Source organism: Pseudorca crassidens, chromosome 20, assembly GCF_039906515.1.
Source record: "Pseudorca crassidens isolate mPseCra1 chromosome 20, mPseCra1.hap1, whole genome shotgun sequence".
In the NCBI taxonomy this organism is placed as follows: Eukaryota; Metazoa; Chordata; class Mammalia; order Artiodactyla; family Delphinidae; genus Pseudorca; species Pseudorca crassidens.
In genome coordinates this window covers 13519309-13542001 of record NC_090315.1, presented here as the reverse complement: position 1 = coordinate 13542001, position 22693 = coordinate 13519309, and the positions used below count along the sequence as shown (strand labels likewise).

General features: G+C 53.3%; 1 protein-coding gene and 1 long non-coding RNA gene across 13 annotated transcripts; one reads left to right on the top strand and one right to left on the bottom strand.

Moving 5' to 3' along the window:
- Nucleotides 1-85: 85 nt before the first annotated feature.
- Nucleotides 86-5504, top strand: LOC137215685 (uncharacterized). 2 transcript variants are annotated; one of them, XR_010939379.1, is made up of 3 exons: nucleotides 86-339; nucleotides 2219-2367; nucleotides 4910-5504. It is a non-coding gene; the product is annotated as an uncharacterized lncRNA (long non-coding RNA). The 2 variants fall into 2 exon arrangements; XR_010939378.1 differs by lacking the exon at nucleotides 86-339 and adding an exon at nucleotides 754-896.
- On the bottom strand, nucleotides 804-22652 carry COQ8B (coenzyme Q8B). Of its 11 annotated transcripts, none has more exons than XM_067721207.1 (18): nucleotides 22392-22652; nucleotides 21857-21956; nucleotides 21425-21550; nucleotides 20907-20982; nucleotides 18773-18877; nucleotides 18532-18651; nucleotides 18325-18391; nucleotides 16114-16191; nucleotides 13377-13499; nucleotides 13150-13235; nucleotides 11775-11915; nucleotides 11605-11686; nucleotides 10528-10621; nucleotides 8223-8364; nucleotides 7965-8072; nucleotides 4994-5059; nucleotides 1964-2050; nucleotides 804-1479 (listed from the first exon to the last, which is right to left on the bottom strand). In XM_067721207.1, the coding sequence occupies exons 4-18, from the start codon at nucleotides 20907-20909 to the stop codon at nucleotides 1198-1200; spliced, it is 1584 nt and encodes a 527-aa protein (XP_067577308.1). In that variant the 5' UTR covers nucleotides 20910-20982; nucleotides 21425-21550; nucleotides 21857-21956; nucleotides 22392-22652; the 3' UTR covers nucleotides 804-1197. The 11 variants fall into 11 exon arrangements, with proteins under 11 accessions (XP_067577308.1, XP_067577311.1, XP_067577306.1 ...); XM_067721210.1 differs by having other exon boundaries at nucleotides 21857-21914; XM_067721205.1 differs by lacking the exon at nucleotides 21425-21550.
- Between the last annotated feature and the right edge of the window lie 41 nt (nucleotides 22653-22693).

Genomic DNA, 22693 nt, shown 5'->3' with positions numbered 1-22693 from the left:
CAGGCCACGCCTATACGCAATCACGACTCCGCCTCCTCCGGTGTGGCCACCGCCCCGCCACGCCCACTGGCCAGTCCTGGGCTGAGCACGCACGTGAATCTCGCTGACACTTTCCCCTAGGTCCATCCAGGCGTGGGCTCCCTTCCCCTCCGTGACCCCTGACCTCAGATCCCTTTAAGTTCCGCGTCCGAAAGATTTGCTTCGGGAGGCGCCTCGAGGTCTCTCATCCCCAAATCTTCCAGCTAACCCCACGGTTCTCCCAGCCCAGCGGGGGCGGGCAGAAGCGGTGACGAGGCACTTTTGCCAGGAGAGGGGGAATGAACAGACCCCGGCGTCCTGGTGCGCGATCGGTTCAGCTTTGGGGGCGGGGGCGCCAGGCTGGGACCGGCGAGCGGTTCTGGCCGCCCAAGTGCCCCCGCACCCGCCCAATCCTGTGGGTTTGGCAAAGCAGCTGGCAGGGGCATTAAGGCCCATTAGCAAAAGCGAGGTTGCTGGGAGCCGAGTGGAGGGAGCCAGGAGGCTGGGAGGTGGTGTGTGTGTTGTGGTGGAGCCGGGGAGTGGGGGTGGGGGTGGGGGTGGGAGGCCTTCTCAGCTGCCACAGCCTTCGGAGCAGGTGGTCAGCACGTGCGGAAGGGGCAGGGTGGGGGGTAGGGAAAGGGGAGAAGGAGGGTCCCCGCAACAGATGGCCCAGGCAGGACTGGGGCTTTCAGACAACAGGGTAGGAGGGGGGCTGGCCATCTGCACCTGGAGGCAGCCTGCGAGCTCCTCTCCCTCCCGCCTCAGCGCAGAGAAAAGAGCTGGGGGAAGGGGAGGGCCACTTTTATTAGGACCGAAGATTCAAACACCGGCCACATCTGGGGGAGACCTGACGCAGAGGTCTGGGGCTCCCCGTCTAGGTGAGTCTGATCTCCACAATGGCAGTGCGGAGGGGCCTAAGGCTCTCTCACATGTTGGCAGACATAAATTAATAGCTGGGTGGAGTTCCTGGATGCTCCCTTTGGAGTGGGGAGAGCAGGATACGGGGCTATGAAGCTGGAGTTCCCTAGTCCCAAGCCCAAGGTGGGTCCCCAGACCTGCAGCAGAGAGGGAAGGAGGCCTCAGAGCAGGGGATGGCCTGCTATGGGGCTGGAATCCCGAGATGGAGTCTCTGAGGGGTCGGAGCAGACATCCCTCTGGTTAGGAGGCTTCGGGCAGTGGCTATGCCTGACGACTGGCCCAGTAGCGGTGGTAGGTGTCCTGGAAGAGGTCCCGGCAGGCGATGTGGGCATGGAGGCGGGCACAGGCCAGGAAAGCCCCCGCCAGCTTTCTGTGCAGGGCATAGGTCTCTTCAGGCGGTGGGCGAAGCCGGTGCTGCAGCAGTACAGGGATGAGGCCCTGCACACGGCGGGCAGTATCACCCGCTCCAAAGTCGTAGGGGCCCTGGGTGGCGAAGGGCTCCCCCAGGATCATCACGGCCTCCACGTGGGCGTCCGAGAATGCCTAGGGGTTGGGGAAACCAGAGGCAACCAGTGTGGACATACAGCCCTCCATTCCCCCAGGGTCTCAAGTATAAACACAAGCCCCCAACTCCCCAGAGAGTAATAGGCAGCCTCCACCCCTTCCAGACCTCCTAAGTGACAAGCAGCCCCCTACTCCTCCCAAAAGCAAGGTCCCTTCCTGTCCTCTCAGGGCCTCCAGTAGACAAATAGCCCTCACTCTCTCTAGAACAGAGAAGCAGCCTCTGTTCCCCGACCCCCCTCCCCATATCCACCAGCAGTCCCCCATTCCTCCCTCTAGAACAGATAAGTGGTGCCCATTTTCTCAGGATTCCTGAGTAGCCAAGCAGCCCCCATTCCCTCACGCTCCCCAGAACCCCCAGTACAGATAAGCAGCCCCCTTAGAGTTCCTCACTCATCCACAGTTTCCCCAGTAGAGAGAAGCAGCTCCCCACTCCCCCCGAGACACCAGCCCCTACTCTCCCAACCTTGGTCTCAAAGCCTGTGAGAAATTTGAGGTCTCGGGATTTCTGCAGGACCCGGTCTCTGTCTCCGTTGGCTGCAGCCATCACCACCTGGGGAGACGGATGTGGGCACAGGGTCAGAGGGACTCAAGGAGGGGTCTGGAGGTGGGAGCTAGAAGCTGGGCCCTGCCAGTACCCCCTTCTGTTCTCATCTACCTAAGCCCTCTCACCTAGAAGCCTCTCCTTCCCCACCTTACCCCTGTCTGTGTCTCTCTCAAGACTGTTCCAGAGCCTGGGGCTGCAGTGGTCAGGTGTTCTGCCCACCTGGCTGGGAAGGCAGAGCCTGCCTGGAAACTACCACAGTGAAACAGCACAGAGGAAAGCAGATGTCAAGTGGTACCCATGGGTCCAAACACTTAATTGGGCAAGTATGTGATCATGACCCAGAACTGCCTCTGAGGTTGCCATCTCTGTGATCACCTGCTTGATGTCTGTTGATGCCTGGTTCCTGCCCTGGACTTGGAGCCCCAGGAAGGCAGGGATCCCGGCTGGGTTTAGTCCCAAGTGGCGCTCACTCAGGAGGCCTTTGGTGAAAACCCCTTGTTAGCAAATCAGTGTTTGGAGCTAAGCAGCTCTCCAGCCACACAGGATGGGCAGGAGTTGAGGGCACACGGACAGACAGAAGTGGGAGCCAGCCTGCTTGGGCTCCATCCCAGCTCTGCCACTTGCTGGCTGACTCTGGGGCAAGTCGCTTTGCTTTTTGGGCCTCTGCTTTCTCATCTGTGAAGTGGGGATGATGAAAGCATCCTCCTTGCCAGGTTCTTGGAGGATGAAGGAGGTCTATCTGTGGAGTGCTTCGCACGGTGCCCGCGTGTAGGAAAGGCCATAAATATTACGAGCTACTATTACTATTAAGAGGTAAAGAGGAGGGTCCCTACTTCACAGACGAGGAAACAGGCTCCGAGTGGGGAACAGCAAGGAGAGGAGGGGAACTGGGACGAACCCTTCACCACTGAGCTGCCCCTTCTTGGGAGGAAGGGGAATACAGGATTAAAGCTGGCAGTCCTGTTCCGTCCCAGCTCCCCCTGCCCCAGCCTGTCTGGCCATCTGTCACGCCTGTGGTCCTTGGGGGGTCCGTGTGACAGGCCTTTCTTAAACTGGAGAAGGCTGGGGAGGCGGCAGGAGGGCCGTGCTGAACAGGCCTGTGGTGGGGAGGGGCAGGGGATGTCCCAACTACCCAGAGAGGCCTCGGCTTTGTGCCCCGAGTGGCCTGCAGAGAGGGCCCCAAGGAGCCTGTGTGTGTGTGTGGGGGGGGGGTTGCCAATTCCTTCTCGTCCCCATCTAAAGGGTGGCCCCACCATCCCCCAGTCCTCAGGTCAGAATCCCCTCCAGTCCCCACCCGCCCAGGCTCCCGGCCTGTCTTAAAAGACCACTCGTTATTCAGGAATTTCCAAATTCTCTGTCCCTCCCCTGCTCCAATCCCTTCCACGGCTCCCCAGGGCACCCGAATAAAGTACAAGGTGCAAAGCATGGCTTCAGAGACCCAGCGTGACTGGGCTGCAGCCTCACTGCTGCCTCCTGCTCTGTCCCCACCTGCCTGCCCACTCCAAACGTGAACTTCCCTTTGGTCCTCTGGGATCTTACTACTCGGAGTGCGGTCCCTGTACAAGTAGCTTTGGCATCACCTGGGAGCGTGTTAGAAAGGCAGCACCTTAAGCCTAACTCCAGACCAGAATCTGCATTTTGACATGATCATGGTGGTGGTGGGGTTCTCATGCACATTAAAGTTTGAGAAGTGCTGCTCTAGTCGGAATATCCTTTTCCACCCCTTGGCCTTTGCCCATGTTATCTGTCTGGAGTACCCTCCTAGTTTCTTCCTGATTGGTCTCCTCATCCCTCAGGTCTCAACTCTGATGTCTTCTCCTCCAGGAAGCCCTCCCTGACCCCCTAGGTCAGGCCAGGCTCCTCATCCGGTCTCCCTCAGTCCCCCGTGATTCTCCCATCCCAGCCCTGACCACTCTGGTCCTTTCTGTCCCCCTACTGGACTGTGAGTTTTGTGAAGGCAGAGACCTGGACTGCATTGGTCACTGTTGTCCCCAGTATCGTCTAGAATAGGACTAGGCACAGAGGGGGGTCAGAGAACGTTTGAATTGATGACCCAGTTATTAGAAGACCCAGGTTGAGGGGCTTCCCTGGTGGCGCAGTGGTTAAGAATCCGCCTGCCAATGCAGGGGACACGGGTTCAAGCCCTGGTCCAGGAAGATCCCACATGCCACGGAGCAACTAAACCCGTGGGCCACAACTACTGAGCCTGTGCACCACAACTACTGAAGCCCACGCACCTAGAGCCCGTGCTCCGCAACAAAGAGTAGCCCCTGCTCGCCACAACTAGAGAAAGCCCTCATGCAGCAATGAACTCAATGCAACCAAAAAAAAAGGAAGACCCAGGTCGAATGTCCAATCTCAACAAATTAATGAGATGGTGTTTTCTGTGGGCTCTGAGACAAATCAACCTCTGTGGGTGGGAAGGACGGGCAACATAAAGTGAGGAAACACTTCTCAAAGAGAGAACTGCTCACTAGGGAGCAGCTGGAGGGGAGGTGTGTGAGCACAAGGCTGGACACCAAGGCCCTGGACAGCATCGGGTGTGGGGGGGTGACAGGCTGGCCATCGTGGGCCTTTCTCTTAAGAGGCAGCTAGTGAGGGGTTGGGAACATGGGCTGTGTAACCAGACTCCCTGAGTTTGAATCCCAGGGCTGCTGTGACCTTGGGCAAGTGACTTAACGTCTCAGAGCCCCAGTTACTTCCTCTGTAAAATGGGGTTAAAAATGGTCCTCACCTCATAGAGTTGCTTCTGGTTCAGATCAGCTACCACATGTACAGCACTTAAAACGGTGCCTGACATAATATTAAGTGCTTGGTATTTGTTAGCTGCTATTAATATCACTATTATTTATTTCTTCATTCCAGATACTGTGTTTCTCCTTCTCTACAAGCCTTACTATCTGGCTTGAGGCTCGACCCTTCAGAGACTCCAGGATTGGGGGAACTCACCTCGATATAATGGTCTGTGAATTCAGTCCCAAATTCCCGGCTTGCACCGAAGTCCAGCAAGATCACCTGGAAATGAAGGATGGTGAAAGGGACACTGGGAGTCCACCAGTGCTCCCCATTGTCTATGGGGGTGCCAGGGTCTGTCCCTCTCTCCCCACACGCTGCCCCTCCAGCCCAAGTCCCCGCCCAGCTGCCTCCCCTGGGCTCCTGGCTTCCGATCTCCACACATCAATCCACCCCCACGTGAAGCTGAAGGGACGTGGTTTTTATTTTTGGGGTCCTAGTTGTTTTTATAATAACATGTTTTAGGCTCAGAAAAAAAAATCTGGAGAATAATAAAATATATGGGAAAGTAAAACCAACATCCACAAATCCTACCACCCAGTTTAAAATATGAAATACTACCAATCTAAGTGGGGCCTGATCCTACCTCCCCCCATCCCCACCCTCTCTTCCAGGGTCACCACTTTCCTGAAATTATTTTTATTATTAAATTGTTTCCTGAAATTCCCATGCACGTGTTGCTATGTTTTCTATACATATGTGGATCCATGAACAAAACGTACTAATGTTTTGCATATTTTAAAACGTCATTTAAATGGTATTTATAATAGTTATGCTGCAAGTTCTTTGTGTTCGACATGGTTTTGCAATGCATCCCCATCGCTCTAGCTCATTCATTCCTTCACCGCCGTGTAAGATTTTGTTGCGTGAATATATCATAGTTATCTGCTTGATGGGCACTGTGGTTATTTCTAGGTTTTGCTGTTAGAAGCAGTGCTCGCAGATGTAGAGAACAAACGTATGGATACCAAGGGGGGAAAGGGGCGGGGTGGGATGGGGTGGGGAGGTGGTGGTGGGATGAACTGGGAGATTGGGATTGACATCTATACACTAATATGTACACAACAGATAACTAATAAGAACCTGCTATATAAAAAAATAAATAACATAAAATTCAAAAAAAAGGGACTTCCCTGGTCATGCAGTGGTTAAGAATCCGCCTGCCAATGCAGGGGACACGGGTTCGATCCCTGGTCCGGGAAGATCCCACATGCCACGGAGCAACTAAGCCCGTGTGCCACAACTACTGAGCCTGCGCTCTAGAGCCCGTGAGACACAACTACTGAGCCCATACACCACAACTGTTGAAGCCCATGCGCCTAGAACCCGTGCTCCGCAACAGGAGAAGCCCGCGTACCACAACAAAGACCCAACGCAGCCAAAAATTAATTAATTAATTTTAAAAATTTAAAATAAGTAAATAAAATAATGTAGATAAAATGAACCAAATAAAGTTGAAATGTTTAAAAAACGGCAAAAAAAAAAGCAGTACCCCATGAACATGTGTGTAAGTTTCTCTACAACAGTGGAGTTCAAACTGTTTATCATAACCCACAGCAAGAAATGAAGATTAGGGGCTTCCCTGGTGGTGCAGTGGTTAAGAATCCACCTACCAATGCAGGGGACACAGGTTCAAGCCCTGGGCCAGGAAGATCCCACATGCTGCGGAGCAACTAAGCCCGTGTGCCACAACTACTGAGCCTGCGCTCTAGAGCCCACGTGCTGCAACTACTGAAGCCCACGTGTCTGGTGTCCATGCTCTGCAACAAGAGAAGCCACCGCAGTGAGAAGCCCACCCACCCCAACGAAGAGTAGCCCCCGCTCGCCACAACTAGAGAAACCTCGCGCACAGCAACGAAGACCCAATGCGGCCAAAAATAAATAAATAAATAAAATAAAGTTATAAAAAAAAAAAAGAAATGCAGATTGTCCTGGGCACCAGTGCACATGCACATATAAACATAAAACAAAAGTGTCCTGAAATAATATGCATCCCTCCCATCTGCAACACATTCTATCCTTTTAAAACAAAAACTGCTGTTCAGACCCAGTAAATTGACGTCAGGCCTCTTATCACCACACCCGAGGAAGGAAAACACCCCCCCTGGGGTGTGAGCCTTGGAGGGATGCAGGCTGTCTGTGCACTTGGGGGGAAGAGGGTGTCAAGGGACTGAGGCTGGACTAAGTGGGGTCATGTCACACCCAGCACAGGGCTCACTTGATCCTGAGGGTGTTGGAAGCTGTAGAAGGGACAGCTTGGCCAGATTTGTGTTTTAGAAAGACCCCTCTGGGGACAGAATGGCACGGACCACTTTGGAGAGCCACTTAGCAACCATGCACGCTGAGAGTTTTTCAGTCCCAACTGTCACCCCCAGGCCTTTGGACAGCCTGTGTCCTTTGCCAAGTATGCTCCTCCCTGCTCCTTGGATGGCCGTCCTCCTCTTGTCTTTCTGCTTTCACCTTCCTTGGCCCCACCCACTCCAGGCAGGGTCAGCCACTTTTCCTGGCTTCCCACCGCCCCCTGTGCCTCCCCCATCACTGGGCCCTCGCCTGTGCTTCCTCATCAAGGGATTAACTCCAGGTCACACTCTCTGGTGATGGGTCCCTGCACTGGACTGAGAACTCTGGGAAGGCAAGGATCAGGTTGTCCTGGCATCACTTTCAAGAGGCAGTAGGTGCTTGGTGTGTTCTAAATGAATGATGGGTGTGGTAATGATGACTGTCTTGCAAAAGTGGTGCTCCCTCTTCTCCACTGCCACCAGGGAGCCACTGCCCAGCCAGGGACTCCATTTCCCAGCAGCCCCTGCATCTAGACTAGCCCCATGACCAGTTCTTATCGGTGGAATGGTGAAGGGAACGATGGGTCACTTCCAGCCAAAGCAGTTAGACAGTGGGTTACCCTCTCAACCTCGCTTTCCCCTTGCACTGGAAGGAGAGCCTTTCAAGTCCTAGGGGATAGCACACTCACAAAAGGGAAGGAGCCTGGGTCCCTGACTCACTGCATGGAGGAGGGCCACTCCAGCCTGTTACCTGGGTAATCAACTACTACTGTGTTGAGCTACTGCCATATTGGGAAATATCTGTTACAGCAGCTAATGTACCCTGACACACAACACAAGGAACCAACCTGGTGGCTGGAGGCATCATACAGGAAGTTGGCCCAGTTGGGGTCCGTCTGCATGAATCGGAACTCAAACAGCTCCCGAAGACAAAGCCTCAGGAGCTGGAAGCAGATCTGGGGTGGGAAGGAGGAGCAACAGACATCTCAGAGCCATGTGCCCCTGTAAAGCCCTCTCAGGCCTGGAGAAGGACCATGGGTCTGGGTTGCCCTGTCAGCTGTGCCCCAGAGCAGCACCCTCCCTACTGTCCCATGAGCCCCACATACCTGGTTCCGGATGTCCTGGCTCAAGCCCTGGCACTGGTCCAGCGGGACCCCTCCAGCCAGCTCCATGCCCAGCACCCGCGTCGTGCACAGCTCCTGAATAACGGCTGGCACCCGAAAGAAGGGGTCGTCTGCCAACAGCTGCCTGGGGCAGATGGGAGGGGCGGGGATGGGACTTCACACTTCAGGCCCCTGTGGCCCTGCTCGAGGCCTCCCCCTCCTCTGAGGAGTCTTCCATGAACAGTCTTGGTCTTGCCTTTCCTCCTGCCCTTCTCTTTCCTGTCTGTCTGGAGTGATGGCCAATACCTGGTTGGATGGACATTCATTCAGACATTTCACTCATTCACTCATTCACCAAATATCTCCATGGCACCCACTCTGTGTCTGCGCCTAAGCTGGGTGCTGCTGGAGACCCAATAACCATCTCCCTTCCGGAAACACTTCTCTGTTGGTCGCCCCGGGATGAACTCAGTGTATTCATTAAGCTTGGTGAGCATGACTTTCTGATCAACTTATCAATGAATCCATCCAAAAAACACTCACTCGCATACAAATCTCCGAGTCCACAGTGATGCTCACTGGCCACTCCTTGGAGTCATTACTCTGAACACTGGCTAATAAAGGGAAAGAACCTTTCTCGGTGTCCATCCCTGGGCTGGATGATGCTGGGTGACAGAGCAGTAGATGAGCCCCAGGCGCGACCCCCCCCACACACAGCAGAGACCACACTCTAACAAACAGACCAATGATAGATTGAGATAGGTGTGTCAACGCAATATCTGGGAGGCAAAGAATATGAGCGAGGCCTCTGGTTGGGGACCTGTGGGATGGCTGGAGTTGGGGGGTGGGCGGACAGGGAGATGGGGAGGAGCCGGGAAATGAGAAATGATGTGGGGTTTTTTTTTTTTTTTTTTTTTTTGCGGTACGTGGGCCTCTCACTGTTGTGGCCTCTCCCGTTGCGGAGCACAGGCTCCGGACACGCAGGCCCAGCGGCCATGGCTCACGGGCCCAGCCGCTCCGCGGCACGTGGGATCTTCCCGGACCGGGGCACGAACCCGCGTCCTCCGCATCGGCAGGTGGACTCTCAACCACTGCGCCACCAGGGAAGCCCAATGATGTGGGTTTTATCCTAAGAGCACTGGGAAATCCCGTGAGGTGGGGGTCTCCCCAGATCCCACACTGGAGTGCTCTGGCCCAGCCCAGCTGACACTCTCCATCTCCAGGTCCTGCTTTGGGGGCTTGTATTTTTGTCCTTGTTTATCAGATCTCTGACGTTTGATCTGCTCCTCACAGGGCAGGACTCTGCTGAGCATTCAGTCAGCACAATTCCCTTTTATCCTCACTCCCCCTGAGGAGGATGCTCTCCTAAGGCCGCTGGGCAGATTAAGGCCACCCAGCCTGTTAAGGGCTGACCCAGGACTGGATCCTGACTGGATCCCACATCTGAGATCATGCCCCTAACCATTGCCTTCTACTGCCCTTTCTCTGGCTTCGTATCTACGGAGCTGGGCTCAGTAAACGTGTGGGCCATGCTCCACGCTGTGGAAGGTCTCACCGAGGTGTAATTAATTGCCGCTTATCATGACGCCGCTAAGATACAACCACTGTTCCGTGTAGCTGTAGTTCATTCATTTTTGATGCTGTACGAATTGTGCCGATGAACATACCGTAACTTATTTATCCACCCTGTTGGATGAATTTGATAGATTTGGGTTGTTTCCAGTTTGGGGCTGTTGCGGCTCTGAGTATTCTCGAAGTCTGATGGCGTGTACTGGCATTAAGGGTCACTAGAGTATTTAGCCAGGAGCGCAACTGTTGGGTTGGATGTGAACACTGAGGCTTGATGATGCCCAACCGTTCTCCAAAATGCTTGTGTCAATTTCTCCCTCTGTCCACAGTGTACAAAGGATGCCCTGGAGCCCCGTTCTCTCCAACTCTTGACACAGACAGACTGCTTCATCTCTGTTAGTCTGGTGGGTGTAACGGTATCTCGTGTGACGGAGTGCCTGTTGACAAGTCTGTCTCCCCCATCAGACTGCAGTGGTTCTGCGTCCCATTTGACAGATGAGAAAGTAGAGACATTTAGAGAGAGGAAGTGACCTGCCTAAGCTCACAGAGGACACAGGGTGTGAACGAAGTAATGAGTGAAGGCATGGATGGATGAACAAATGAAGAGAAAGAGTCTGTCAGCCCTACCCCAGGGCTCCAGCTGCCGGAGGCTGTGAGGGCATCCACCTCTCTCTCAGCCCGGGAGGGAAGCTGGAGGGAGGAAGGGGGCCTCCAGGGGCCTGTAGGGGCCTCGGCTCACCTGAAGTTCTGGGCACAAGCCGCCTCACGACGGTAGTCGCATTCCAAAGCCAGCTCCCGCTGCAAGGCCTGCAGGCTCTGCTCTGCAAACAGGCCTGAGGGGCGGCAGCCGTGTCAGACAGGGAAGGCCACAGCCTGCCCCTCGCCCCCTGCCCGACCCCTCAGGCTCCCACTCAGGGATGTCTTCTCTTGCCAGTCGTGCCTCTCACTCTGTCCCTGTCTCACCGTCCCTCACCCCGTCCACTTCATGCCTTTTACCCGCACTGTCTGGCCACGTACTCCCCCTCTGTCCTTCACACAACTGCGGGCTCCACGGAAGCCTCTCTGCTCGGGTCTCTTTCTCAGGCACACACAGCGGTCCTTAGGCCCCCATCATAGTCACATCTGCCGCCTATTCTCTGTCCATTTTTCTTTTTAAAAAATATTTTGGCCGCACCTTGTGGCATGTGGGATCTTAGGTCCCATCTTAGTTCCCTGACCAGGGATCGAACCTGGGCTCCCTGCACTGGCAGCGTGGAGTCCTAACCACTGGACCGCCAGGGAAGTCCCTCTCTGTCCTTTTTTTCATACTCTCTCACACTGCTCTCAGTGTCTCTGAAGCTTACTTCTGGGCCTGACTCCCTCCCTCTCTCCTCTCTCTCTCCCTCGCTCGCTCTCTCGTGCGTGCGCGCACACACACACACCTCTGCTCCATCTCCCCCAGGCGCTGTCTCACATGCTGTGACACACACCCGAGGTCCCACTTACGCTCCCTTCCTGTTTCTGTGGTTCTTTCTCAGGCCTCCAGTCCCTCTCCACACACCCCCTGTGTGTCTGTTTCTGGATTTCTGTCTGGGCTCCTGTTGGCATCTCTGAGTTTGTCTTTTTCTCACACGCCCATACTACTCTGGGCTTTCCCCGCCGCGGTGTCCCTTTGTTCTGTCTCAAACACGCAGACTGAGGCGTTCACTCAGGCTCCCACACACAAGGGCACACCCTGCCCCGAGCTGGCCCTCCACCTCCCCGGCCCCCCCCATCTAGCCCCGCTCTCCCTCTTCAGGGCGACCCTCCCACAGTCAGGGTGGATCGGGCGCCTCACCCTCCGGCACGGCCACGCTCATCTTGAGCACCGCCAGCAGGTTCTGGATGTCGCTCTGGATGCTCTGGGCGACGCCTGGGTACTGGGAGGGGAGAAGGGGAGGAGGATGGGAGTCACCCCTCTGGGGCGGCCGGGTGCCCAGCCCACCCCCGCCCCACCTCCCCTCTCACCTGGATCTTCACGGCCACCTCTGTCCCATCCCTCAGCACGCCCTGGTGCACCTGCCCGATTGAGGCAGCAGCAAAGGGCACCTCCTCCAGAGAGGCCACCTTGGCCTGCCAGTCCCTGCCGAGCTCCTCTTCCAGAACTCTCTGGGGATAGTGGTCATGACAATCATCACCATGGTTTCAGGCAGCCGGGTTCACATTCTGTGCTGAGCGCTTTGCACGTTAATAACCCCGCTCACCACACGTGGGGCCCTGGGCCAAGCTCTTGGCCGCTACCCCACTTTACAGATGAGGAAACTGAGGCTCAGAGAGACCTCTTGACCAAGGTGATGAGCCAGGCGCTGGCAGACTGGGAGGCCCAGCTTGAGCCCATACTCCCAAGGCTGTGCAGACTGATGTGTGGATTGCTATTATGTAAGGTTAAGATTGACAATAATCCTTCGTTATACCCATATATTGTATTATTAACTCAAAAGTTAATGTGATAAAGAAGAACTAAAATTTACAGAGAGCTTCCTGTGGGCTGGGCCCTATATAAAGTGGTTCAGAGAAGGGCAGTAGTTGTCCAGGGTCACATGGCAAGGGATCCGGATTCCGGATTCCACACCCTCGCCCAGGCATTTACTCAGTGCCTGGCGCTGTGCCCGTCTATTTACAGACACTCTCTCCTTTAATTAAAAGACCGGTAATAAGAACAGGTAACACCTGCATGTCACTTACGGGGTGTCAGGGACCCTTCAAAGTGCTTTACACATACACTGATTTCCATAGCCCCATGATGTGGCCGTTGCTATCACTACCACCAATCACAGATGAGGTAACTGAAGCACAGAGAGGGCAGGCCACACGTCTAACCGCACAGGTAGTAAGTGGCAGAGCCAGGGTTTGAACTCCCGAAGTCTGGTCCCTGACCACAGCACTTCACCGCTTTTTTTTTTTTTTTGCAGTACGCAGGCCTCTCATCGTTGCGGCCTCTCCCGTTGCGGAGCACAGGCTCCAGATGCCCAGGCTCAGCAGCCATGGCTCACAGGCCCAGCCGCTCCGCGGCATGTGGGATCTTCCTGGGCCGGGGCACGGACACGTGTCCCCTGCACTGGCAGGTGGACTCTCAACCACTGCGCCACCAGGGAAGCCCATTCACCGCCTCTTTAACAGCCCTGACAGAGCCCTGAGCCTGCCAGGAACTCGACTAAGTGCTCTACACCATTCTCTCATTTACTCATCACAACAATCCTATGAGACGTGTGCTTTAGTGGTCCCCATTTAACAGATGGGGACACAGGCTCAGAGTGAGACGGGGAGCACAGCCATGAAGGCAGGAGGGCCAGGCAGGTGAGGCACGCCTCCCTCGCCAGCCTTTCCCCCTCTGGGCGCTCACCTGCATCTGCCAGCGGGGCATGAAGTCGGCGCTCTGGCGAACCCGCTCGAAGATGCGCTGCAGCTGGGGGCTGATGAAGCTGTTGTCTTGGGAGACATCGGGAAGAGGGAAGCAGTGAGGGGAGAGGCCAGGAGGGGCCCCTGTGGGAGTCTGAAGTTGGGGCTTGGTGGTAGGTGGGGTAGGGTGGAACTGAGGTCAGGGGTCAGGAGTCAAGGGTTATGCTGTACCCTGGATGCTGAGCATTTGGCCAACCTTGAGGGCAGCCCCCCGAACCGTACACAAGGTCTGCACAATCCGCTCGGCATTGGCCTCCGAAAGGAAAATGCTGGAGCCCGGCCGGGAGCCTCCCTCTGGGGTGGAGAGAATAATCATTAGTATGGCAACCACAAAAATAATCAGTATGACACCACTGCACACCTACCAGAACGGCTAAGGCAAAAAAGACAATACCAAGTGTTGACAAAGATGTGGAGCACCTCGACACTGCCGATGAGACTGCCATGGCCCAAGCCCTTTGGAAAGCAGCTGGGAAGTTTCCAGTAAAGCACACACCTATACCTGATGCAATTTGCCTCCTAGGTATATCCCCAAGAGAAAGGCATAAATGTGTCCACCAACAGATACTCCAAGAAGGCTCACAGTAGCATTATTCATAACAGTCCCAAGCTGGAAACAACCCAAATGACCATCAGTAGAATGAACAGAGGAATTGTGGAATAGTCACAGGGTGACTATTACAGTGTTGAATAAACAACATACAACCGCTCACAGCAACATGGATGCATCTCTCAGATAGAATGCTGAGCAAAAAAACCAGACACATACGAGAATACACTGTCTGATTACGTGCGTATAAAGGAGCAAAAACAGACAAAACTAATCTCAGGGGGTCAGAAGCCAAGACAGTGGAGACCCTTAATGAGGGGGGAGGTACCAGAATACAGCACGAGAAGAGCTTCTGGAGAACGAGGGCAGCAATTCTCTAAGTGTGTTCTGGGGGCCCCTGAGACCCTTTAGGAGGGTCTGTGAGATCAGAACTATTTTCATAATAATATTAATATGTTATTTGCCCTTTTTTACTCTCATTCACCCACAAATGTTCAGTAGAGTTTTCCAGAAGCTGTGACCTGTGATGCCGTCATTTCTCTGACAGCTGATGGAGAGAGAGAGTGTGTGTATGTGTGTGTGTGTATTCTTGTGTTTAAAATTTTTTTCAGTTTTAATCTCTAATACGGCAAATATCCATAAATACAACCCCACATAAACAAGTTCTTGGGGTTCTCATTCTATTTTTTAATAGCTTTATTGAGATATAATTCATATAAGATATAATTCACCCATTTTAAGGTGCACAGTTCAATGGCTTCTAGTATATTCAGTTGTGCAACTATTACCACAATCAATTTCAGAACATTTTCATCACTGCTAACCTGTTAGCAGTTACCCCCTCCCATTTCCCGCATCTGCCTCCCCTTGAGTCCCTGGAAACCATTAATCTACTTTCTATCTCTGTAGACTTGCCTCTTCTGTACATTTCAGATAAATGGAATCATACGATATGTGGCCTTAAAAAAAAAAATGTGGCCTCTTGTCTCTGCCTTCTTTCACTTAGGATAGTGTTTCAAGATTCAACCACACGATAGCATGGATCAGTCCTACATTCCTTTTTTTTTTAATAAATTTATTTATTTTTATTTATTTATTTTTGGCTGTGTTGGGTCTTTGTTTCTGTGCGAGGGCTTTCTCTAGTTCTTTCTCTAGTTCTCTAGTTCTTTCTCTAGTCTTCCCGGACCGGGGCACGAACCCGTGTCCCCTGCATCAGCAGGCAGACTCTCAACCACTGCGCCACCAGGCAAGTCCTACTCGCAACTTTTTATTTTGAAAAAGATCCAAATAGACAGAAAGACTGCATTCGTAGCACCGTGAATACCTGATTCAATGTTCTAACATGCTGCCTCACCCACTTTATCTGTGCGTGTGTACCCAGACACTGACCAATACTTTTGCTGACTGATTTGCACTCCACTTGTGTGAATAATAATAATCCCCTACACAATCACCGTGCCAACATCGCACCCAAGAAAATTAACGCTAATTCTTGAATACCCAGTCATATTCAGATTTTCCCAATCGTCCCCAGAAGTCTTTTCTTTTGAAAGTGTTTAGATTTCTATCTCTCTTTTTTTCTTTAATTTTAATTAATTTATTATTTATTTATTTTTTGGGCTGTGTTGGGTTTCTGTGCGAGGGCTTTCTCCAGTTGCGGCGACCGGGGGCCACTCCTCATCGCGGTGCGCGGGCCTCTCACTGTCGTGGCCTCTCCCATTGCGGAGCACAGGCTCCAGATGCGCAGGCTCAGTAGTTGTGGCTCACGGGCTTAGTTGCTCCGTGGCATGTGGGATTCTCCCGGACCAGGGCTCGAACCCGTGTCCCCTGCACTGGCAGGCAGATTCTCAACCACTGCACCACCAGGGAAGCCCACCCAGAAGTCTTTCATAGTTATTTTCTTTTCGAACATCCAACCATGGCTCACACGTTCCATTTGTCAGTTATTATCTCTCTAGTCTCTTTTTCATCTAGAATATCCACCCGTTTTTGTTTCAAGACATCGACATGTTGTGGAATCGTACCCACAAATGCTGATCTCTACACAGCCCAGTCTGTCTCTGTTGTCCACAGATCCTCACCGGCACTCCCGTTTTCACACTTCCTCTCCTGGTCACAGTTAAGCACTCAACTCTGGATGGCTTACATCTTTTTCTCTCATGACCTGCTTCTACTCAACACCATCCTGACAGCAGCTTCACCCTGTTCTGAGCACTCCACCATGACCCTAAGAGGTGGCTATGTTATCATCAGCTCCATTCTCCAGTTGAGGAAACCGGGGCTCAGAGAGGTGAAGCCACTTACCCCAGGTCACACAGCAAGGCCAGGGTGTGGACCCAGGCAGCATGGTTCACGTACCTGATTGTACACGTCCTCCGGGCAGGGACTTCTTGGCCATCTCAGCTAGTGCTCCCAGCCCCAAGCTCACAGCCAGTCCTGGGGAGTGAGAGAGGAGCCTGAGTGCCCACTTGCCCTGGGGAGATCTCCTCCCCCACCCCCTCCCCACCCCACTGACCCTCTCTCCTCTCTGTCTCTCTTTATGTATACCTGTCTCCCAACTCTTTGTAGTCAGCTCTTTGCATCCCTCTGTCTCCAAATCAGTCTCTTACTCACTTTCTCCCTGCTTGAGGTTCCCTTGGAGGTGAGACTACCTCTTTCTCCATCCTTCTCTCCTTGTCTCTGTCTCCCAGGTTAGTGGTTCTCACCCCTGGCTGCACACAGAGTCATGTGAGGAGCTTTTGTAAATACAATGCCCAGGCCCTACCACTGAGGTTCTGGTTGAAGTGGCCTGAGATGAGGCCTCAGAATTCTTTTTCTTTTAAGCATCCCAGATGATTCTAGTGTGCAGCCATGGGTAAGAAGGCCCCAAAATGATCCCCCCAGGACTCTCTGTCTTCCTATGACTCCTGTTTCTCTGTCCACATCTCCTCTTCTTCATGCTCACCTCTCCTTTTCTAAGTCAGTTATTTCTCCACCTCTGCCCTTCCGTCCACCTGGCATGTCTGTCTAGGCCTCTTTCCCTCAGTTCCTCCTTTGGATGTTAGCTCTCCGGCTCTGATTTCCTCTGCCTCCTCTGTCTCCTTGTCCTTAAAGACATCTCGAGTCACTCTGCCTCTTTCACTGTCACCATCTCTGTAAATAATTGTAGTTGGCATTTTCGGAGCACTTTTCTCCATGCCAGGAACCATTCCCAGTGCCTTTTATGCATTGACTCATCTTGTCCTCACACCCTCATGAGAGAAATTTTACAGAAAAGCTTCCATTTTACAGAAAAGGAAATCGAGGCTCAGAGAAGTTAAGTAACTTATCCAGAGTCACAAAGTGAGGATGCGGCAGAATCACCTGTTGAACCCCACGCAGCCTGGTGCCAAAGGTCTAACCAGTGTATTTGACTCCTTCAATCGGTATCTTTAAAACCTGAACCATGATCCACAGTAAAGAAGACGTTCGCATTATAACCAGTAGAGACCGATATATACATAATGTTTCATGAAACAAGACCTTCCCTTACTCTACATGTACACATATTTTCCATTCTTCTTCTTTTCTTCTTTTTTTTTAGCTGTGTTGGGTCTTCGTTGCTGCGCGCGGGCTTTCTCTAGCTGTGGCGAGCGGGGGATGCTCTTCGTTGCAGTGCGTGGGCTTCTCATTGCGGTGTCTTCTCTTGTTGGGGAGCACGAGCTCTAGGTGTGCGGGCTTCAGTAGTTGTGGCACGTGGGTTCAGTAGTTGTGGCTCGCGGGCTCTAGAGAGCAGGCTCAGTAGTTGTGGCGCACGGGCTTAGTTTCTCCGCGGCATGTGGGATCTTCCCGGACCAGGGCTTGAACCCGTGTCCGCTGCACTGGCAGGTGGATTCTTAACCACTGCACCACCAGGGAAGTCCTCCATTCTTCTTTTTAATGCTGGTTGCAACCTGCTAAATTATTTCATGCAGGGCTTCCCTGGTGGTGCAGTGGTTAAGAATCCACCTGCCAGTGCAGCGGACACGGGTTCAAGCCCTGGTCCGGGAAGATCCCACATGCTGTGGAGAAACTAAGCCCGTGCGCCACAACTACTGAGCCCACGTGCCACAACTACTGAAGCTCATGCGCCTAGAGCCGTGCTCCACAAGAGATGCCACTGCAGTGAGAAGCCCACACACTGCAATGAAGAGTAGCCCCCACTTGCCGCAACTAGAGAAAGCCTGCACGCAGCAGACCCAACACAGCCATAAATAAATAAATAAAAGAAAATTAGTTCATGCAGGTTGTGACTTGAAGTTTGAATAATCCTGCTGCATGACCCAGGGTCAAGTCACTTCACCTCCCTTAGCCTCCACTTCCTCATCTACAGAACGGAAACAAACACTCATTGATTCAGTGCAGAGACCACATGTGTATGGGGCCCTGCACATTCAAGTTCTCAATAAACACAACATTCCTCTCTATTTCTCTTGGTTCTATAGGACTTTGCCTTCATTCTTTTCCCATCTCTCCCTCCTCTCTCTGTCTCTGATCCACTCTCTCCCTTGCTTCATTGTGTAAATGTCACCTCCTCTGATCTAGGTCACAATCTCCCACAGTCATACCTACCCCCAAAGTTGGCCAAGCGGCTGATGCGGGAGGTGGGCACCTTGCGCTCTCGAGAACGGTCACTCAGCTGGGAAACGGAGAGAAGGTCTGAGCGGGAAAAGGTGGACACAGCACCCAGGAAGTCCAACCAACCTGCCACCACACCCTTCCCCAAGCTCGGGAGGCCAGCTGCCTTCATGGGTGTTGCTGGGTGTGGGTCAATGATACCTGGGGCCGGGCTGTCTTCCTGATCCGGGCCTCCCGTGCCTTGCGAATGTCCTCCTTACCCAGGCCCCTGCCAGGCCCATCCTGGTGAAGCTTTTGGGTCCAAGGACCCCCACATGGCCCCTGCAAGAGACGTGAACACCGGTAACGAGTGGAGAACGTACCATCAGCCTGGCCCCTTTAGACCCCTCCCTGTAGCCTCCCTCAGCCTCCTCCCCTTGGAGACCCCTCCCCAGCCTCTTACCCAGCAGAGGGGCCCAGGCCCCAGGGCCCCACAAGGCCGACCAGTAGTCCGGCCCCACTGTCCACAGGTCCCCCGTAGTAGGCCCCCCACCTCCAGCCACATTGTCTGGGGGAGAAGAGGAGGGATTATTCGGGTAGGAATTGTGGGACTGACCTCCCTGCTTTGCCCATCTTTGCCTCACATTCCTCCGTGTCCACCCTAAGACTCCCACCACCAAAGACTTCCTCCCCTGTTAACAGGCCCCCAGTTTCGCCTGGTTCCCTCTCTCGTTGCTAAGATCCCATAGCTCTTCCCGAACACCTCTTCAAACCACTTTCCCCTGGTCCCACTCCGCGCCGTTGCTAAGGTCCTCCCCTGTTGCTAGACACCCACAGATCCTCCAGGGCTACCTCTCCACTCCTCTGAGCACCCCCATCGTTGCTAGGCACCGCCTTCCCCTCGGTTGCTAGGCACCCACAACTCTTCCGGTGTTCCCCCCTACCAACCCCGTTACTGGGTACTTCCCCCGGTTGCTAAGCACCCACTCCCCGGCTCTGGGTCAGCTATGCGCGCGGGGTGGGGGGGTGGGGGGGGGCGGGGGGGCGGCTCCTGCATTTCTGGAAGGCTTCTCATGCCCGCCCCCTCCGGTCAGCTAGCGAATGACGGAGGAGCAGATCAGGGGCCTCAGGGTGGGCTGGGCCACGGCCTAAGGGTAAGGTAGGGTGGGCTGGGCCACAGCCGAAGCGCTCACGTGCTATTTTGTGCCCTTCCACTCACTTCAAAGTGCCTTGTCCGCGGCGGACCTTTTAGTTTTCTACCCGTCTATTTTACAAACATTCCTCTCCTTTACAAACTCCACACCTCTCCTTTGCGCGAACATTTTGTCAGCCTCCGTTTTCCTTATTTGTACCCCTAGTAGGCTCAACATCTCTCCTTTGAACACACATCTTCCCAGCAAACATTTCCCTTTCACATGGAGCCCTTCCACTTTGCACACTCACCCTCTGCTTCAAATACCCATATCCTAGTACCCAACCTCCTCCCTTGCACATATAACCCCCCTGCCTTGCTCACCAGCTGTTTCCCTCGGTGTGCATGCACCCCCTCACACCTAGCCCTTTGCACGCTGGGCCCCTGTTCCCTCCTACACCCTGCTCTCTCAGCTCCCCGCCCACCTGCAGGATGGTGAGTGGGAGCCCTTTGTTTCCCGTAGGCCTGACATTTTCCAGAACACACTCGGCCAAGATTCCCCGTGCTGACTCAGGAGCCTTGGCATCCCGAAAACCGGCTCCCGGCCCATCTGGGTGTGTGTGTTGTTGATGGGGGAGGGAGGACGGGCTTAAAGCCTGCTTCCCCGCCCCCCCCCCCATAAACTGACTCACCCCTCTTTTCACAGTCTGGAATAGAAGCAGCTGGCTGGGAGGAGAGAGGATATGACACTCCCCACACAGAACTGCCTCCCCCAAACCCTGTCTAACCCCCTTTGTCAGGAATCAGACCTCCCTGACCTTCCTTTGTCAGGAATCAGACCGCCCCACACCTAACCTGGACTAGCTCCAGGACAGAAGTCTCTGTCCCTGTGCTACGTGACCTCAGAAGAGCCTCAACACTTTCTGGATCTCAGCTTCCCAGCCTGTATGATGCATTAGGGGGACCCTGCTATGACTTCCCATTGGTCTGTAAAGAGATGATTCATTTTAGAGCCCTGGGTCTGTGCCCAATGCCCCTTTCCAGGTGACTGTTTCAAAACAGAAACCACCCCCTGTGCTCTTCCAGACACAAGGGTCTGACTCAGGAGCGAGGTGGCAGCTCACTCTTGGGGGCAAAATATACAAAAAGTACCTATGACAATAACTTATCCTACAGGGCTGTGACTCATGGTACCAAGCCTGGTATCAGATACATGAGATCATATCAAATAGCCTGGTGGCTACAAGCAAAGACTACAGGCTGGCAGAGCTCTGAGCCTCGGTGTCCCCATTTATAAAGTGGGGCCATGGCATCCCCTCCTGCTCAGTGTTGGTGAGAAAGGGATGCAGTGAAACGGTGTCTGTAGAGAGGTTGGCACGGAGCTGGTACAGAACAAGAGCTCTATACATGAGAGAAATTTCTTATAGAAAAACTATTCTTTTCAAAATTTCTATTGAGCGCTTACCATTTGCTTTTCTAGGCACTGGGGACACAGCAAGGAACAATACAGGCAAAAATCTTTGCCCTCTTGGTGCTGGCTTCTGGTGAGAGGCACAATAAAATACATAAGTATATGTAATAAGGTGACACTTGTTAAAGAGAAAAACAAACCAGGGAAGGGCAGGGAGAGGAGGGAAGAGTGTGCGTTTAAATAGGGTGGAAAGGAAAGGCCTCACTGAGGAGACATCGTTTGAGTAAAGACCTGAAGGAGGTGAGGGAAGGAGCGATTGAAATAGCTGAGGAAAGAATGTTCCAGGCAGAGGGAACAACCAGTGTAAAGTCCCTGTGCTGAAGGTATCTCAGAGAAATAGCAAAGATGCCAATGGGCAGAGTGAGTGAGGGGAAAAGGATTAGATGAGGTCTGGGAGGTAAGCAGAGCCAGCTCAGGTATGGTGAAGACTGTGGCTTTTTTCCCCCGAGTAGAATGGCAACCACTGAGGATTCTGAGCAGAGGCGGGACTGATTTACAGAAAATATTCTTACTTCCGGCTCTTCTTCCAACACCCCCAGCCTCAAAATCAAGTTGTATCACTCGATAGTGACCAAAGGGACTTCCCTGGTGGTCCAGTGGGTAAGGCACTCCCAATGCAGGGGGCCGGGGTTTGATCCCTGGTCAGGGAAATAGATCCCGCATGCATGCTGCAACTAAGACCTGGCTCGGCCAAAATAAATAAAATAATAAATATTTAAAAAAAAATAGTGACCAAAGACCTAAATTTTGGATTAGATGGGCCAAAGTTCAAATCTACACAATTGAGATGTGTGATCTTTTTTGCCCCTTTTTTTGGCCTCTCCACGCGGCTTGCGGGATCTTAGTTCCCCGTCAAGAGATCGAACCCAGCCCCCCTGCAGTGGAAGCACAGAGTCCTAACCATTGGACTGTCAGAATTCCCTAGATGTGTGATCTTGACTCACCGCTTTGCCTTTCTGTGCCTCTGTTTCCTTGGCGGTGCAATGGGGATGATGATCAACCCTACCTTACAAGATTTTGGGTACAAAGCGGTAAGTACAGCGCCTGGCACAAAGCAAGTATACAAATGTAAATGCTGTTGTAAATAAATAAATATCCCCATAACAACCCTTTTTACAGATGGGGGAATGGAGGCTCTGAAGAGACAAGTCTGTTGGGAGAGGTCATCCAGGAAGTAAGTGCTGGAGCCAAGCTTTGAAACCAGGCGTTCTAGCTTCAGAGATTAAGACCCTGGTTTTGCCCGTCATTGAACCCTAGGCAAATTCTTTCACTGCTCTGGGCCTCAGTTTCCCAGTTGGTAAAAGTGACTGGCTCTTGTGGCATTGAACACACATTTTTCAAAACAGTAAAGTAATATAATGTATCCTCATTTTACAGGTGAGAAAACTGAGTCTGGGGCTGGGGCAGGGGGTTGGGAGAGGAAGTCAGTCGTTCAAGGTAACACGGCTAGGAACTAGCAGAGGCGGGTCTCGAACTCACGCAAGTAGAATTCCCAACTCTTCGAAAGTCCTTCCCGGCGCTGCGTGAAGAATGGGCGCGCTGCCGGACTCGTCGCCGGGGGTTATAGGGAGACTAAACTAGTCACTCGAGGGTGTGGGGACGTAGGGGTAATTGCGAGGGTGCTGCGAGGGGCCCCACTGATCGGGACCACGATCCCGGCGCCCCACACCTAACCTGGACTAGCTCCAGGCGCTCGCGGTTCACCGCGCGAATGGAGAGGGGAGGAGCCAGACAAGGCCCATACCCCTTTACGTCACGTCCGGCGAGGCGGGGCTTCGGGG

What these genes read in the sequence shown, in the direction of transcription:
- COQ8B (XM_067721204.1), bottom strand. Translation starts at nt 20,121, where the DNA reads ATGGGGGGGGGGGCGGGGAAGCAGGCTTTAAGCCCGTCCTCCCTCCCC. An exon ending in GGCCTGGGCCCCTCTGCTGG is followed by an intron (nt 18,652 to 18,772) that starts GTAAGAGGCTGG and finishes CGTCTCTTGCAG; the next exon opens with GGGCCATGTGGGGGTCCTTG. An exon ending in TCACAGGCTTTGAGACCAAG is followed by an intron (nt 1,480 to 1,963) that starts GTTGGGAGAGTA and finishes CCCAACCCCTAG; the next exon opens with GCATTCTCGGACGCCCACGT.